We start from the raw sequence: 17,700 nt of genomic DNA, 5'->3' as shown, positions 1-17,700 counted from the left end.
AGATATGCCGATAGTGGACAACCTTGTTTTACTCCTCTAGTTAGTTTAAAACTTTCTGAGATGTAGCCATTATTTACTATTTTACACCTAGGGTTACTATACATAACTTCAACCCATTTTATAAGAGATTTCCCAAAATTGAAATATTCTAGGCATTTATATATGAACTCCAGAAGTACTTTATCAAAAGCCTTTTCAAAATCAGCTATGAAAACCAGGCCTGGTGTCCCCGATATTTCATAGTATTCTATTGTTTCCAGTACTTGTCTTATATTATCTCCAATGTATCGTCCATGTAAAAAACCTGTCTGATTAGGATGAATAATATCTGACAATACATTTTTTATTCTATGCGTCAAGCATTTTGCTAGGATTTTTGCATCACAACACTGAAGTGTAAGAGGTCTCCATTTTTTTTTTAAATGTACTGGATCTTTATACACTGCTCCAAAAAATAAAGGGAACACTTAAACAACACAATGTAACTCCAAGTCAATCACACTTCTGTGAAATCAAACTGTCCACTTAGGAAGCAACACTGATTGACAATACATTTCACATGCTGTTGTGCAAATGGAATAGACAAAAGGTGGAAATTATAGGCAAGACACCCCCAATAAAGGAGTGGTTCTGCAGGTGGTGACCACAGACCACTTCTCAGTTCCTATGCTTCCTGGCTGATGTTTTGGTCACTTTTGAATGCTGGCGATGCTTTCACTCTAGTGGTAGCATGAGACGGTGTCTACAACCCACACAAGTGGCTCAGGTAGTGCAGCTCATCCAGGATGGCACATCAATGCGAGCTGTGGCAAGAAGGTTTGCTGTGTCTGTCAGCGTAGTGTCCAGAGCATGGAGGCGCTACCAGGAGACAGGCCAGTACATCAGGAGACATGGAGGAGGCCGTAGGAGGGCAACAACCCAGCAGCAGGACCGCTACCTCTGCCTTTGTGCAAGGAGGAGCAGGTGGAGCACTGCCAGAGCCCTGCAAAATGACCTCCAGCAGGCCACAAATGTGCATGTGGCTGCTCAAACGGTCAGAAACAGACTCCATGAGGGTGGTATGAGGGCCCGACGTCCACAGGTGGGGGTTGTGCTTACAGCCCAACACCGTGCAGGACGTTTGGCATTTGCCAGAGAACACCAAGATTGGCAAATTCGCCACTGGCGCCCTGTGCTCTTCACAGATGAAAGCAGGTTCACACTGAGCACATGAGCACATGTGACAGACGTGACAGAGTCTGGAGACGCCGTGGAGAACGTTCTGCTGCCTGCAACATTCTCCAGCATGACCGGTTTGGCGGTGGGTCAGTCATGGTGTGGGGTGGCATTTCTTTGGGGGGCCGCACAGCCCTCCATGTGCTCGCCAGAGGTAGCCTGACTGCCATTAGGTACCGAGATGAGATCCTCAGACCCCTTGTGAGACCATATGCTGGTGCGGTTGGCCCTGGGTTCCTCCTAATGCAAGACAATGCTAGACCTTATGTGGCTGGAGTGTGTCAGCAGTTCCTGCAAGAGGAAGGCATTGATGCTATGGACTGGCCCGCCCGTTCCCCAGACCTGAATCCAATTGAGCACATCTGGGACATCATGTCTCGCTCCATCCACCAACGCCACGTTGCACCACAGACTGTCCAGGAGTTGGCGGATGCTTTAGTCCAGGTCTGGGAGGAGATCCCTCAGGAGACCATCCGCCACCTCATTAGGAGCATGCCCAGGCGTTGCAGGGAGGTCATACAGGCACGTGGAGGCCACACACACTACTGAGCCTCATTTTGACTTGTTTTAAGGACATTACATCAAAGTTGGATCAGCCTGTAGTGTGGTTTTCCACTTTAATTTTGAGTGTGACTCCAAATCCAGACCTCCATGGGTTGATAAATTTGATTTCCATTGATCATTTTTGTGTGATTTTGTTGTCAGCACATTCAACTATGTAAAGAAAAAAGTATTTAATAAGAATATTTCATTCATTCAGATCTAGGATGTGTTATTTTAGTGTTCCCTTTATTTTTTTGAGCAGTGTATATATATATATAGGTGGAAATTATATTTTAGATGGGTGTCAGCATCATTAAAAAATAATAATAATAATATATATATATATATACACACTTTTGATCTAAATTGCTTATTTTATAGATGAGTACTGAATTGCATGGCCTCTATAGGCACATTTAAAAGTGTCCCATACAATAAGGGGATCTGCTGTACCTATGTTATGTCTGGAAAAAGTAAGTTATAAACTTTTCTGTCCTAGTTCTAAACAATGTATCATCTAGTAGGCTTTGATTCAATTTCCAATATCCTCGCCCACGTGGAAATTCTGTAAGAGTAATATATATGCCAATTATGTGATGATCCGACCGCATTCTGTCCCCTATCAACACTTTTTTAACTTTTAGTGCCAGATAGAATGGCATAAGAAAGTAGTCAAGACGACTAGCTTGATTAAGCCTCCGCCATGTATATCTCACTAGGTCAGGGTATTTAAGTCTCCATATATCCACTAATTCCAATATATCCATGACATTCATGATTTCCTTAAGTGCCTGAGGGTGATAGTTTGTAGTGTGATTTCCTTTCCGGTCCATAGAGGTATTTAAGACCGTATTAAAATCTCCCACCCTAATAATAGAGTCTAGTATTGCTTGTAGAGTTGATCAATTCTTTGATATATTATTTGGACCATATAGGTTAATAAGCCTTATCTGTTTATTGTCCAATAACATATTTTTAAAAATCCATCTACCTTGATGACCTGTTTGGACAATTTGCACATTTGGATCAAAATTACTGTTAATTAAAACCATCACCCCTTTTGAATTTCTTTGCCCATGGGAGAAATATTCCTTCTCTTTTAGCCAGGTAAATACTGATCGTCTTTTCTTATTATCTGCTAGGCCATTACAATTGTAACTGGCTATACTTATTTCACCACTTACCATAATGAGACACAACTTTCAATTCTATTTATCAAAATATATGTTTGTAAACGTACCATTAAAAAGTAACATGATGATTGAGTGTCTATATAGCTGTACCATGATATTTGCATTGCTAATAAGTAAACCTCCAATTGGTCCCCACTATTCCACCCGCTAAAAGCCCTCCTCGCCCCGAGTTGGGTTGTCATCCCAATGCCCGGCAGACCAACCCGATCCCCCGTATCCCATAGACCTGAAAAAGCTGGGATCCATCCTTCGAAAAGAGCACACAGTGCCATTTACAGAACAGAAGTAGATCAACTGCCAAATGCATTTCCATTGTTGGGCACTGTTTTACCGCAGTTCTGTTAATGACGGTGAGGGCAGGTGTTCGGCATTCAGGAGCGAAGATCACTCTACCGGTGTCGCCCTGCGTCCCGCTAGCTAGCAAGGAGAACTCCGGGAGGCAGGGGCGAAAAACCTTTATGACCCTTTTGACCCACATTCAGAAGGGTCACACAAGCATAAAGACAAAAGACAGTACAGTATGAAGATACCCAGAAACTGCTTCTCCAATAGACATTTTCCCTTCTCTCATTGACTTCTCAAACTCCGGCCTGGTCTGCTTCGCAAGTGTTCCCAGAAGTCTTGCGATGTTGCGCCTCTGGGTTGAGGGTGAGGGTGAGGGTTGTTCAAAACTCTGACGCAGCTGTCAAGTCAAGACATCCGTCAGTGCTGCTGTGAACCGCATCACAAGAGACATGCCAAATGGGATAATATAAATGGATATCTCCGATGCATTTCAGCATTGTTGCAATTTCAATGTTGTTGATTTGTGTATCACCAAATTTGCTTGAGATGATTTTACTGCAACACTGCTCAATTCATCCAAGTTGCTTGATATTGGCGTTTCAAAGAGTTGTCAGTCCAGGCGAGCTCATGAATATAACCCCCCCACTCAGCCTGTCTTTTCAAACTTACTGGTAGTTAGCCTTGAGATAAAAAGTACTTTTCAGAATGACTGTTCAGGACCTTACCTTATCCCTCAAATCCTTAAACTGAGACCAAGAAGCAACAAAAAAATAGCTTATTTTGACTTTGTGGCTGTGAAAGCTAGTGGAAACCCTAAATGATAAGCACTTTATAGTCAATAATCAGCAATCCTTAAGTATTCAAACAGAGGTGAATAAAACGGAATAAAGAGTTGGCTTCTTTTGCGCAGGACTACAATTTGATCCCAGAGAACATGCCCAGTTTGTAGGCTTTCTAGGGTGGGGTTTCAAGAGAGCTCGAGCTCTGAATAGTGATTGCCCGTTTGCCTTGCGTCGTACTAGTCGAGTAGACGCCGACTCCGCACGGAGGAATTGCCTAGACTGCATGGTGCAAAACCATTTAATATATTTACTTATTTTTAGGGACCGGCTGTATGATTAAGCTACAATCTTCAATGAGTAAGCATATCCCAGTAAGTGTCAATTTTCATATAACAATATTTTGTTACATTGTAGCTACTCGTGTTGTAATTCTGTATCAACTGGTCTTCAATTTTTCAAATGTTAAATCTCGGGCCTCTTCGACACATGCTTTGTTGTCTTTGTGAAATTGATACATGTGAGTTTTTCCTGTGATTAACGGTATGTTAAAGGTGTATGCGAAATTAAATAGGCTTTGCCGTTAGCTTGACATTTTATTCGAGTTCAACGAGGTGGTGGGTTGCCTTTGGAGCGCCTTTGAGAAGCATTTGACGTAGCTATTACCGTCGTATAAAATTTACGCATTTTTCTTATGAACTTATCAGCAATATCATTGACAGTTTCTATAATCATTCTTACCTTAATTAACTGTAGTTTACTTAAACGAGGCGCTAAATATCTCACTATTCAAAATTTTGTTTCTCTATCTCAATGGACATTTACAAGTGCTCGGCTATGAGGCCTCTATACCGGTGATGGCGCCGAGTCTGCCCTCACAAAGGACAGTTTTATAGAAATCCTCTTTCATCATACTTATGTAAATTTCGGTTTGTTTGGGTTTTGTCGTTGGACAGACGTCTAGGTTTGACGTCATTGTATTGTCTCTTAATTAAAGGTCCAATTTGGCTCTAATGTTCAGAACAAAACATTATTTTCCAGCCGGAAAATATCGGATTAACTATCCATACTTCAAGCTTCTTAGACAGTATTTGGAGCACCAGCCAGAGAAAAACATATACAATGCTTAGGGCTAAGGGAATTATACATGGCTTGTGTCAAAAATAGCTTTGCTGAAATTCTAACAAATCTTTCCTTCTGTCAACGAAGCATATAGTATGCCTAATATGTAGATATTACTGCTTTTTGTATGCAATTATAAAGAAAAAGAATATGTAGAGAGTTGAGCTGTGACCTACGTAGGCCTTAGTAAGCTACATCCATCCTTCATACATTGGCAGTCGTGTTAGACCCATAAAATTAGACCTATGGTTAGACCAGATCTGGACTGAAAGAGAGCAGCAGTTATGTGTTAACATAACCTTTTCTTTTTCAATTGTTTTAGCCAGTTCCCCCTTGAGTTTAGAGGCCTTATATCTTACTCCCTTCTCCTCCCCGTCTTGTCTCTTGCAGCAGTTCTGTGGTGTTCTGGGTCACACATTTATGGAGTTTCTGAAGGGCAGTGGGGACTACTGCCAGGCACAGCACGCAGCTGCCTATGCAGACGAGTGAACAGCAGAACTCACCTCCTCTCTGAATACATTGGACCCACAGGAGGAGGATCTGAAACGTTGGCAGGATCGAGGACACCTCCTAACCTACCAGCAGAACGAGCCTGGATGGGGTAACTCTACCTGCTGCACACTGCCCTCGTTGGCTTCTGCCTGGTCAGAATCAAGGGGGAACCTGTCTTGTTTCCCAAAGGAGAAGGGGTTTGATTTTGGTTGTCCACACCCTTTTTTCTGCCAAATCTGACCTCCTTTCGCCCCATAGCCTTCTTTAGCCCACTGGTCACGGTGTATTTTTATTGCGGGAATATAGTTTGACATTTTGTTGATATTCCCTCTCCCTCTAAATAAGTGTTTTTGTTAGATTGTTTTGTGGAAGATCTCGTTTTTTCGTCTGTCACCATGGCGCGTATGAACCGACCTGCCCCTGTGGAGATCACCTACAAAAACATGAGGTTCCTCATTACCCACAATCCAACCAATGCCACCTTGAATAAATTCATTGAGGTGAGCCCTCACATCATTAACACAGTGATGATATCAGAAATTAATTCTGTTATAAAACATAATGAATGTTCTGGATTCTCATAGGTAGTCCCTCTCTTCCATAGTATAAAGGGTCTGTTTAGAAAATATAAATGTTTCCCTGTGTAGTATGTCAAATGTACAATGGAATATGTTGCAGATCATATGAAAATAAAAGTACATTCTTCTACAGGAACTGAAGAAGTATGGCGTGACCACCGTTGTGAGAGTATGTGAGGCCACCTATGATTCCACCTTGGTGGGGAAAGAGGAAATACAGGTTCTGGTAAGCTTCAACATCACTGTTTACATCTCCAATGCAGAACTTATTTACTACCATGTTACTACCATCTTTGTTTTGGTTTCTGAGAAAGAGGGCAGATCAACTAATTTCCCCCTCCACCAATAGGATTGGGCTTTTGATGATGGAGCTCCTCCCTCTAACCAGATTGTTGATGATTGGTTGAACCTCCTGAAGACTAAGTTTAGGGAGGAGCCTGGTTGCTGCATTGCTGTCCACTGTGTAGCTGGCCTGGGGAGGTAAACTAGTGTTCTTATTTCCCCTCTTAGTATAGAAACATGTATAATCATGTAACAAGGATTTTAAACATGTAATAAGTATTTATATTCAGAATTGTGTTAGATTGATGATGCTAGTTCTTTGGTAAGAATGCCCAAAATCAATTAGCCATAATACACAGTATTAAAAAGTCCCATAGTACCCTAACCCTAACTGCCTTTTGTCAACTTTTCTTCTGAGTATTTACCAATGTTTTTTTTGTGTTGTACTCCTAGAGCCCCTGTCATGGTTGCCCTGGCTTTGATTGAATGTGGGATGAAGTACGAAGATGCTGTCCAGTTCATCCGGCAGTAAGTCTGATGCAAATACACCTTCATGTAGATCTTTATATACTGTAGCTGCAGCATCTTAAAATGGGGGCTAAAACGCATTGTTTTGAAATAATCGGACTGAGCTGCAATTGAGAAGTTGAAATTGCATTATGTGTACCTTAACCCTTAGTACAGTGTAAGTACATTGTAACAGTGGGTAATATTTCATTCAAAAGGGGAGGCTAGTCTATACAACCCACTGTTTTGAATTAATATCACTGACCTGCAATTTAGATGATGTGAAATGACAATGTATTTTCTCTCGTAACAGGAAGCGTCGCGGAGCGTTCAACAGCAAGCAGCTTTTCTACCTGGAGAAGTATCGTCCAAAGATGCGCCTGCGCTTCAAAGACTCCAACGGCCACCGCAACAACTGCTGCATCCAGTAGTAAAGCCAACTAACTCATAGTCCATGCCAACAATGCCCCTATAAAATACATTCATTTCTTTATCTTATCTACCTGGCAGGCTTGTTTTTTTCTTAGTAAATCCATTGTGTTGAAGTATTTCCATTGGAAATTCATTCTCAAATAATTCAAGTTTTCCCTTCTCAATTAAAAAATGTCAAGTGTCAAAAAAGAGGTTAGTTTGTGAACAAGTGACAGTGAGTGAGTGTTCTCTATGTGTGTCCTTAGAATTGGAAAGGAGCACAGCTAGTGAAGTAATTTTGTGAACCCCCAGATGTTGGTTTATACATGTTGAACACATCCCAAGGTTTTAATTGGCAAGGGTGCTTATTACTTAAAAAAAATATTTTAAAAAGTACTGTAACGATGATTTAACATGAGTAGTTAGGTATCCCTTTAAATTTTATGATTCAGTTCAATACTGAATAGAAAGATGTATGCCTTCCTCCACATGGTTAAAACTTGAAATGCCTTACAATTAAAATGGAACAAAAAGGCAATCGAGTGGGTTTGTCATCCACTACATTAGAAAAGGTGTTTCATTTTTTTTACTTGGAACAAAAGAATGTTGCCTTTGTCTTGTGCAGGACGTCTACACACTTAAGTCCTTTCAGTAACTATTTTTAATATGAAATGCTTAATTGTTGCAATATTTGTTTATTGAAAGTCTGGGACCTTTTATTTTTTTATTTTCTCTTTGTTGATTAATTACTGCCATGTCCGAAATGTGATTTGTGTTTTTCGCTTTGAAACTGGACTTCAACGTCTGCGATATTTTGTATGCCTTTTTATTTTGATGTGCGTAACTTAATACTTGGATACTTGATGATTTATGTATTTGAAAATGTGTATTATTAGGTTGGCTATTTATACTATCAATGGATGTGTGTTTTAGTACCGTGAGCGACAAATTGTAACTGTTCACCAACTTGTGAGAGTACATTAAAATGATACACTGAAAACTTGGTTTTGAATGGCATTTAATGCACTTTAATATCCTATTGTACTCCCATTAGTGAAGGCCTATAATGCCTTACTTGTTTTACATTGGCCTTGTTTAGTTTAATGGATTGTCCCAGTGGGCTTGTTCTGCCTGTAGTACCAGCATTGGCACTAACAAAGAGTCAGATCTGTCTATGGGACTGCTGACTGGTACCGTGGCAGAGAAAGAGGAAGATTACATACTGTTTCATAGAAGATCATGAGAAACCAATTCAGCTAATGAAATAATTATGCCAGAATATCCCCAAAAAACAAGCATTGCGGAGTCACGGGAGAGGTTTTCCCACAGGAAACGGCTTGAAACTGATAATGTAAGTTTAATACATTTAGTGACACATAACATGCCATAATTAAGGTATACTTAACTGCATTTGGTTTAAATGAGAAGCATGGGCTCAATTACAGGTGAGTAATTTATTGATTCAACCCTCCCCTACCCTGTTACATGTCCCTCAAGGCATACTTAATAACAAAAATATTATTCTGCATAGGAAAACTACAGTCTAATGCACAAAGACATACAGCATTTTCAGCAAATGAGAAGTCCTTTTGTGGAGATATTTTTTAAATGGCTGTTGGTTACACCCTGGATCTGGTGACAGTCAAGCTTGCTAGTGTCCCCTTGTGGCTATATTTGTACCCACAGGCCATCCAGTCTGTAGAACTCTGCATGCCTCAGAAAATGTCTCTATAAGGCCTACTGAAGATGTGTGAAATTAGCCGAAAAACATGTTGCTGGATTTTCGTTGTAGTCTTTCATACAAAACATGCAAGACTTTATCAAAATGTGTTTATTTTCTCTTTTGTACAACCTTTGAAGTCACCTCCTCTGACCTTTATAATAAATAAGAATGGCATATACAATTTCTACATATGTCTTCAAACAACACTGCCCTCCTAGTTCTCCCATCACAAAAACAGTCATCATGACAAAGAAAATCCTACATCAGGAAGACGATAAAGCATAGGGGTTGGTGAGTGGCTATGCAACAAAGATACTCGCAAACAAATGAAAGTCATTGAACCAAAAGTATACCGGTAATTTGTATGAAAGTTCGGTATTGACACAAATACATAAACATACAGAATCCTGTGAATTAAAAATGGTTGGCACATTGTCGCTTAAAGCACAGTTAGTCTGGTCTGTTTTGGTTTTAACTTGGTTCATATTTAACAAAACACAAAGCCTACAGTACCCAATAAAATCACAATTAGTTTGCCCCAAAAATGTAATGGTCTTTTTATTTTACAGTGCTAAGATGGCAAAAGCTAGAGCTGAGGTAAAAAAAAAAAAAAGCTAAACTTTGTCAGCGGGATATGGGTTGTTCCAAGAGCTAAGGAGTACTGAAATGTGTTTTAGAAGGGTATAACAAAACAATTAAACAAAATACAAACAAACAGTCAAAACACATCAAACAAAGTAATGTTTCTTCCACAGGGTTGGGGGTACATTTTCATCTCATTTCAATTTGAATTCATTCAAATCAGGAAGTTACCTGAAATTCCAATTCTATTCAATTTTCCTGCTTTTCAATGAGAAACATTTTTGAATTAGAATTTCAGTTTACTTCCTGAATTGACTGAAATGAAATGGAACTGACCCCAACACTGATCTTCCGTGGCGCGTTAGTTAGTTCCTCCATTAGTCTCTCAATAGTTTGGCCCCTGTGGCCCCTCAGTTCAGGGACCCGTTGGGTCTCCGACTCACATCTTATTCCTCATTTGGCCCTTTCATGCCGGAATCTTTTGCCGATATCGGTGACGCCACCATAGGAAGGATGCACTGTGACGACTCGCAGTAGCCGTTGAGGCCAGGACGACCAGGAGGCCCTGGAACGCCGGGAATACCGGGAACGCCGCGTGGCCCTCTCTCGCCGTCGCGGCCTTCTGTGCCATAGGCGGCTCTACCGTGATCACCTGTGGATAGAGTGGTCGGTTGAGATTTGTACATGAATGTGGAACTGCTAAATAGCTAGCTAACCATGTTATAGCAGAGCATATAGAGACTTGGGGCATATTGGGTTAGCACAGTGGTTATGGCTATAGCCTTCATTATTATGGTGTGGGCATGTAGCCTTATAATACTCTTGTGACTGGTATCTTTACCTGGTAGACCGGGTGCTCCAGGTGCTCCTTTAACCCCTCTCGCTGTGGGTCCTCTGTCTCCTCTGTCGCCTGTGTCACCTAAGCAGAACATATACATTATCATCAATTCAAGTAACGTTTAGCGATGCAGGATGGCTGTAGTGAACTTCACTTGTGATGGCACAAACAATCCTAATTATTCAAATGGAGATCACTTATACTACTGCTACCAGCCTGCTTCAGCCAACTTGTAATTGTCTTAACAAACTAGGCCATAATATTACATTTAGGATATATTTAGAGACCCAGGACCTCACCTTTGGGCCCTTTGCGACCCAGTAGCCCTGGAGGTCCTTTGAGACCTGGCAGTCCTCTGGCCCCGTCCAGTCCTGGGTAGCCGTTCTCTCCGGAGGGGCCTGCAGGACCAGGGGGGCCAGGGGGACCTGGCAGTCCAGAGATGCCTGCCTCAGGCCTCCTCAGGCTGGCTGCTAGCTGGGCTAGCTGCTCTGTGGCACAGGAAGGGAAAAGGATGGTCAGTTCAATGAAACCTATGGACATGCCTTGTCAAATGTGATGGGTTCAGTAATGGTCAATATCAAATGGATAAGAGTTTGATATGAAAATGATCATGACTTACCTTGCATTACCCTCATGCAAACTCCTGTGATGTGTGTATCGCTTGGTTTTTTCCCCTGAGAAAACAGGTGGTTGTTGAGAAAATTGTGGTGTTATCCGATAACTAATGCTATTCATAGCTAGCTACACAGGCTTTTTTTCGTGAAATGTCTTAGCACATGGAAATACTTAAAGAGATTCACTGGTAAACTCTTTCGCCAGTAGTTCTGAATGTGGCGCTCATGAGCCAAAAGTGGTCCACGAAAATTGCCTACTGTGTCACATATGTGCAGATATGTGCAACACGTCAATGATCTCTCTCTCGATCTGCTGTGTGTGCCTCTTGCTAGCTGTCACTCAAATGGCGAGGGGCTGAAGCTCATTGGCTAGAACTCGAATTGCTAGGGCCCTGGCCCACATGGGGGAATATGTAGGGAAAATGGCGCAGCACAGCTTCAAGAAAAACAGTTGCTTTCAAACGGGGGATTTCGTGACTAATTGAGGTAAGAGAGTCATTCTCATAGATGATGCATGTATAAACTACACATTGACACATACAGCCCAAAACAGGAGGTTTAAAAAATACTTAGTAGACACCAAAGTTGGGGAGCATGTCTTTAACACAGGGCAAAGTCATCATGTGAATTCTGCTGTCTCCTCCAGTCTACTCTATATGAGTGCAGTGCTAGGAAACAGCTCTTTTTGACTCCTGCTCTGTTTCAGGCCCTCAGATCTGGTTAATTGTTAAAGGGCCTACCGCTGGCCCCTGTGTCCCTGGCAGTCCTGGCACCCCTCTGTCCCCCTGCATGCCACGTGGTCCAGGTTGGCCCGGCTTGCCCTCTGGGCCTGGTATGCCCCGGCCGCCCTCCGGCCCTTTGTTTCCAGTCTCTCCTGGTCTGCCCGTCTGAAAACAGCGACAGAGCGCGACACAATGGCATTCAGCATTCATTCAAAACAAAAGGTAAAATTGGATTACACAGACTGCACCATTGGGAGGATAGACAATGCTGTCTGTCTAGGTCTAGGATCATGTGTTTCAGGCATGTAGTCCTACAGTGTGCAAGGCTTTCTTTTGGCATGGCGCAAACACTGTGAAGTGATTCAGTAATGAGAAATGATGATGCTCACTTGTACGTGACCTCTAGTATTAGACAGCTGTATAAAGTTGTGGCATCTAATCATGATGAGTCCCCCATGATTTTGGGACAAACCGGTATCACATTATGTGTACTGGACATAATTGGGCTAGTCAATGTCAACAGAGAGCTGTAGCAGTAAGCGATGCTATAAACTGGACTCACCGATCCTTTCTCTCCTGGCTCCCCTTCGTCACCCTATAGTAAATCAGAATCAGTACTCTTTTATTTAAAAAAACAAAATGTTGGGCACAGCAACGTTTTTTCTTTATGTATTTACTCACAAAGTCTCCTCTGTCTCCCGCTGTGCCCTCTGAACCTGCTTCTCCCTAAATCAATGAGTAGAAATGTCTTTGTTAGAGAAAATACATGTCTTACGGGATCGTTAACACGTATCCATCCCAAGTAGGCCTTGGTGGGGCCTTCTGTACTCTTCTGGTAGCTCCTAGTGCTTGATGCTACTCATCTGAATTCACTCCATTCATCTTCTTCCATCATTTGATGACTACATAGAATATGGTCACCTCCCTTATGTAGGAATGTACTCTTCGGTCGGTTGAGATGGTATTGATAGAACTTACTTGTTCTCCTTGAGCACCGGTCAAACCGACTGCACCCTGGAGAGATAGGAATAGGAAAATTATATTTTGCTTTTACACATGTATTTCTGCTCCTGCTTTTGTGGTACCTTTTATATTCCTTACCCTGTCTCCATTCTGTCCAACCAGGCCGGCAGGGCCAGGCAAACCAGGAAGCCCGAGATCCCCTTTACCTCCCTGTAAAAAAGAAATAAATATATATACACACACACACACTTAAAAAACTCGAACACAGTGGATTGCCTGTGCAACGCTCCAACCTCCCCCCTCGCCTTCAGCTGACTACATTTGCACCCAAAAATATTTTTAGCTGGAAAAAAACGTGTCTAAACGGGTGAGCTGGAAAAGGTATTTGGGACACACTCCATGAGTTGTTTTGGAAGTGTGGGTACTAATTGTGGCATACCCTCAGGCCGACTGGTTTAAGGAATTCCTGGGAAACAGAGGATTCTTTCAGGCCTTTTCAGCTTATTTTCCTGGCCTGAATCCTCCTCTCTGAAGAAATACCCCTGGGCCCATGGACCAGTGTAACAGGACTCCATTCATGCCCCCTCATCGGCGGATTATAGTATTACTGCAGTCTGGAGGCTTATAAAGGGCTGCCACTCTCAATATGAGAGAGCATACGGCTCCACTTGCTTGGAGTGGGTTTGCGCTTAGTCACTGGTATTCAGCTTGGTTGAGCTGAATGGTTACTATGGTAACGATGCCAATGTTAAATTGTATATGTATGGAATGATAGCAGATAATACCAATATACACTGAGCGTACAAAACATTAAGAACACCTTCCTACTATTGAGTTGCACCCCCTGTTTTGCCTTAAGTGGATTTAACAAAGGACATCAAGGGATCATAGCTTCCACTTGGATTCACCTGGTCAGTCTATGTCATGGAAAGAGAAACTGTTTCTAATGTTTTGTACACTCAGTGCATTGTTTATACTGATGTTATGTCATATATAAATAGCAAAAGACTTGGTATGGATGGGGGCGGCTTGTGTTATTTGCACAGTGGTGTCGTAGCTCCAGGAAAGGTAGGGCAGGAAAGGCATTGTATTGAAAATAGGAAAGTAAGCATAAATAATTACATATACAATTATTTCAACATCATTTTAATGGCCACCCTAGTAAATGTTGAGAGACCAGCATCGACTTTGATCTTGCCACACAGCACTTGATCCTAAAAAGGTCATTTATTTCATACTCTTTGTTTTCTTCTTCCTCCTCTTTCACACCGTCTTCATCATGTTCTTGTCTTCCTCATCACAGTAGCATCATAATCCATCACATTGCAAACCACAAAATCCTGTTCTGTATTCCGAATTGAACTGGCTTCACTCCGATATTTCCTTGTCTGCATCTTACCTTACCAATCCTTGCATTTTCTCACAACAAAGTCTGATGACTGGAGCACCACAGGGTTCTGTGCTTGGTCACTTGGTCATCACTTCCCATGGCTTTTCCCATCATTCTTGTGCAGAAGATGCTCAACTCCCTCTATTCTTCCACCTGTTTTACTACCCAGGTTACAGATTTCACCAGCATCTTAGCCTAGTTCATTTGTATGTTTCAAGTTCATTGGTCAGTTTGATAATCATGGTTGATACCGTGGTACTTGTATGGATGTTTACGAGAAATTGTCAAATGCTTTATCCATTGTGGTTCAGGATACATATAATGGGCTTGTTTTGGGGCTATGAGTATGTCAGTTATAATGGTCTGTTGGGCTGTTGACTTACCCTGGGTCCTGGTGCCCCTGCATGTCCGTCTGGGCCACGCACTCCTCTTTCACCCTACAGTGAAATAAGAGAAGAAGAATAGGAAGTTATAGAGAAGAAATTGTGGCGCAGGTGCAGATTTATTATAGTCCTGTAGTCCAAGACCTTCCCAAATGAATCACATGAAGTTCTGAGCTTGTTGAACAATGCTTATAGTACAATAGAGCAAAGGTTGTGCGTGGCAATAGAGTTCAAATGTTTTGTGCTGATCTTGTTTATTCTATTGTTCAGTTATTTAGCTCACACCTTTATCCCTAATTCCCTAACCCTAAGATCACGAGGTTCCAGATCATTTATTCAAACTGCTGAAGTTCATACGAGACCTTGAAAAGATGAATCTAACTTGATAGTGTTTTATGGCTTTCTCACAGTGAATCACATATACTATAGAACATACTCACTGGTCCACCTCTTGCTCCGACAGGTCCTACTTCTCCCTGCTCGCCACGTTCCCCCTGTCAACAAAGCAAGTCACCATGAGATCTCTCATGCTACTGGTGCAAGTACGAAAGGGATATTATGTATACTGTATCAAAGTATTTTGTTTCATCACTGTCATTTAATGTGATTTAATTTTCATCAATAGACTTTCTCTTGACTTACTGATTTCCCAGGAGACCCCATTAGTCCTACGGAACCTGGGTCGCCAGAGTTACCCTAGTAACAAAGAGAGGAAAACATAAGATTCCATATAATAGAGATTCATATACTGTATGGTCAATAACTGATTTAATTCATACATTTAAAATATTCCCCTACCATCTCGCCACTTTGTCCTTTTGGACCATAAGTGCCTGGCAAACCCTATGGCGAGAATCACATCAAAACAAATGAACAACCAAACAAACCCAAACAAATACAAATGTAGAATGGATATGATGAATCAGAGATGCTAGGGGTCAGAGGTCACACTTACAGGAAGTCCTTGGAGCCCAGCATCACCTGGACTGCCAACTTTCCCAGTAATACCCTTAAAATGATAGAGAAAAAAACAACAGCTTGTCAATCTTACTTATTCCCTGTGTGTACATCCCTATGTATATCCTCTGTCTTTGAACAGCAGTTTGAGCTGTACCTTAGATGCTGGCAATCCGGGAATTCCTTCACGTCCATCGGGCCCAGCAAGACCCTGTCCATGGGAGAAAGAACAGGGAAGTTGAGCGTTAAAAAAGAAGATTAGCTTCATGGCATGTGTATTGAGTCAGCTGTATGGAGTCCATGAACATAAGCTCATGCTGTGTGTAACGTCATAGATGTCATAGATGAGATGTTAGTCAATAATAAATCAGATTTAGTAAGGCTGTGGTGTGTACAATACTTACAGGCTCCCCTTTCCCCCCTGGAAGGCCCCTTATTCCTTGTGGCCCTCGGGCCCCCTGCAAAACAACACACAGTGAGTAAAAGTCTTTACACTGTACATTATTTGATAGATAGAGTGCACCTGTATGAGTTGGCGGTAGTTTTTTGCTTTTGAAAGTGAATGACCATGTGCTCTGTTGTTCTGCAGTGATAATATAACAGTAATAATAATAATGATGATATAACAGTGATAATATATTTGTATGATGGTGTGATGTTTTAGTACTTACTTGACCACCGTTTGGTCCAGTCTCGCCCACTACTCCTCTTTGGCCCACGTCACCCTAAAAAAGAAAAACACATTTCTTAAACCAAAATAGTAGAATATAAGTTGAGATGTTACTGTAATGTGAGGGGTGGCAAAGAGGTCATGGTGAAAAAGAGGTGAATGTCACAGTGTTAAAAATAAGACAGGCACTTACTGAGCCACCCTGAATTCCCTGGGGACCGAGATCTCCAAACGTTCCACGTGGTCCCTGTTATCAAACACATTTCAGATGTCAAATATACGTTTTTTTTAATGCATTTACTAGTGTGCTCAAACATAAGTTGTGGGATGTTGAGGTTTGGCAGTACTGAAACAGGCCAAGCTGAAGTCATTTTTACAACAATATTGCACCCGCTGAGGATGGCAGTAATATACAGTACATCGCTCATCTTGGGCATTCATCCTATCATGTCAAGCAATGTGTGACCTCATGACACTTACCTTGTCACCTTTGAGGCCCATCATGCCTGTTATTCCCCTGGGTCCCCCTTGGCCCTAAAATCACTCAGCAGAGAGAGAGAGAGAGAGAGAGAGAGAGAGAGAGAGAGAGAGAGAGAGAGAGAGAGAGAGAGAGAGAGAGAGAGAGAGAGAGAGAGAGAGAGAGAGAGAGAGAGAGAGAGAGAGAGAGAGAGAGAGAGAGAGAGAGAGAGAGAGAGAGAGAGAGAGAGAGAGAGAGAGAGAGAGAGAGAGAGAGAGAGAGAGAGAGAGAGAGAGAGAGAGAGAGAGAGAGAGAGAGAGAGAGAGAGAGAGAGAGAGAGAGAGAGAGAGAGAGAGAGAGAGAGAGAGAGAGAGAGAGAGAGAGAGAGAGAGAGAGAGAGAGAGAGAGAGAGAGAGAGAGAGACCAATTTCAATAAAAAATATATGTATCATAGCCACATTGTGAATGACACATTCATATTGATACAGATTTGTGAGAGAAATATTAAAATATTTTACTGGTAGCCCTTGAGCTCCCATCTCGCCCTCTCCTGCCTGGTCTCCTTCTTCTCCCTGTAGAAAACATCAAACAAATGTCGCAATCATTATTATTGACCTTATTGTAGTTGTTGATAATTTATCTAGGTAAAAAGAGGGAAACGTTACCTTGTGTCCTTGCTTTCCAGGCTCACCAGACTCTCCTTTTACCCCTTTGTGGCCCTAAAGAGAAACCATATAATGTTACAGCTATATGCAAGCCAGTTTCACTGACAAGATACAGCATCAACATCTATAGCATATTAGTATCAATGAGAAACCATAGTATAGTATGAGTATTTGTTATATAGTCACCTTCATGCCTGGGAGGCCAGAATATCCGTTAAGACCAGAAGGACAGGTATTGGGACACTGAAAAGCACAAGTAAAGCCTATTTGAGGTCATCTAAGAGCCCTGCCACAGGGGGGCTCTGCTGAAAAGTTCCCCATCGTCAGCA

The 17,700-nt window shown here is 41.9% G+C and overlaps 2 protein-coding genes across 2 annotated transcripts; one reads left to right on the top strand and one right to left on the bottom strand.

Moving 5' to 3' along the window:
• Nucleotides 1-4,250: 4,250 nt before the first annotated feature.
• LOC120027624 (protein tyrosine phosphatase type IVA 1-like) lies at nucleotides 4,251-8,407 on the top strand. Its single transcript, XM_038972630.1, has 6 exons — nucleotides 4,251-4,389; nucleotides 5,528-6,129; nucleotides 6,341-6,433; nucleotides 6,557-6,687; nucleotides 6,943-7,017; nucleotides 7,310-8,407. The coding sequence occupies exons 2-6, from the start codon at nucleotides 6,025-6,027 to the stop codon at nucleotides 7,425-7,427; spliced, it is 522 nt and encodes a 173-aa protein (XP_038828558.1). The 5' UTR covers nucleotides 4,251-4,389; nucleotides 5,528-6,024; the 3' UTR covers nucleotides 7,428-8,407.
• A 1,751-nt stretch (nucleotides 8,408-10,158) lies between these two features.
• LOC120022861 (collagen alpha-1(IX) chain-like) lies at nucleotides 10,159-16,750 on the bottom strand. Its single transcript, XM_038966906.1, has 15 exons — nucleotides 16,730-16,750; nucleotides 16,251-16,304; nucleotides 15,984-16,037; nucleotides 15,737-15,790; nucleotides 15,578-15,631; nucleotides 15,421-15,465; nucleotides 15,265-15,318; nucleotides 15,063-15,116; nucleotides 14,623-14,676; nucleotides 12,449-12,481; nucleotides 11,905-12,051; nucleotides 11,170-11,224; nucleotides 10,850-11,038; nucleotides 10,554-10,631; nucleotides 10,159-10,364 (listed from the first exon to the last, which is right to left on the bottom strand). Exons 1-15 carry the CDS (start codon nucleotides 16,748-16,750, stop codon nucleotides 10,159-10,161), a joined length of 1,152 nt encoding a protein of 383 aa, XP_038822834.1.
• Nucleotides 16,751-17,700: the final 950 nt, after the last annotated feature.

The sequence above is a fragment of the Salvelinus namaycush genome, chromosome 2, assembly GCF_016432855.1.
Source record: "Salvelinus namaycush isolate Seneca chromosome 2, SaNama_1.0, whole genome shotgun sequence".
Lineage (NCBI taxonomy): Eukaryota > Metazoa > Chordata > Actinopteri > Salmoniformes > Salmonidae > Salvelinus > Salvelinus namaycush.
This window is presented reverse-complemented; position numbering and strand designations above follow the sequence as displayed.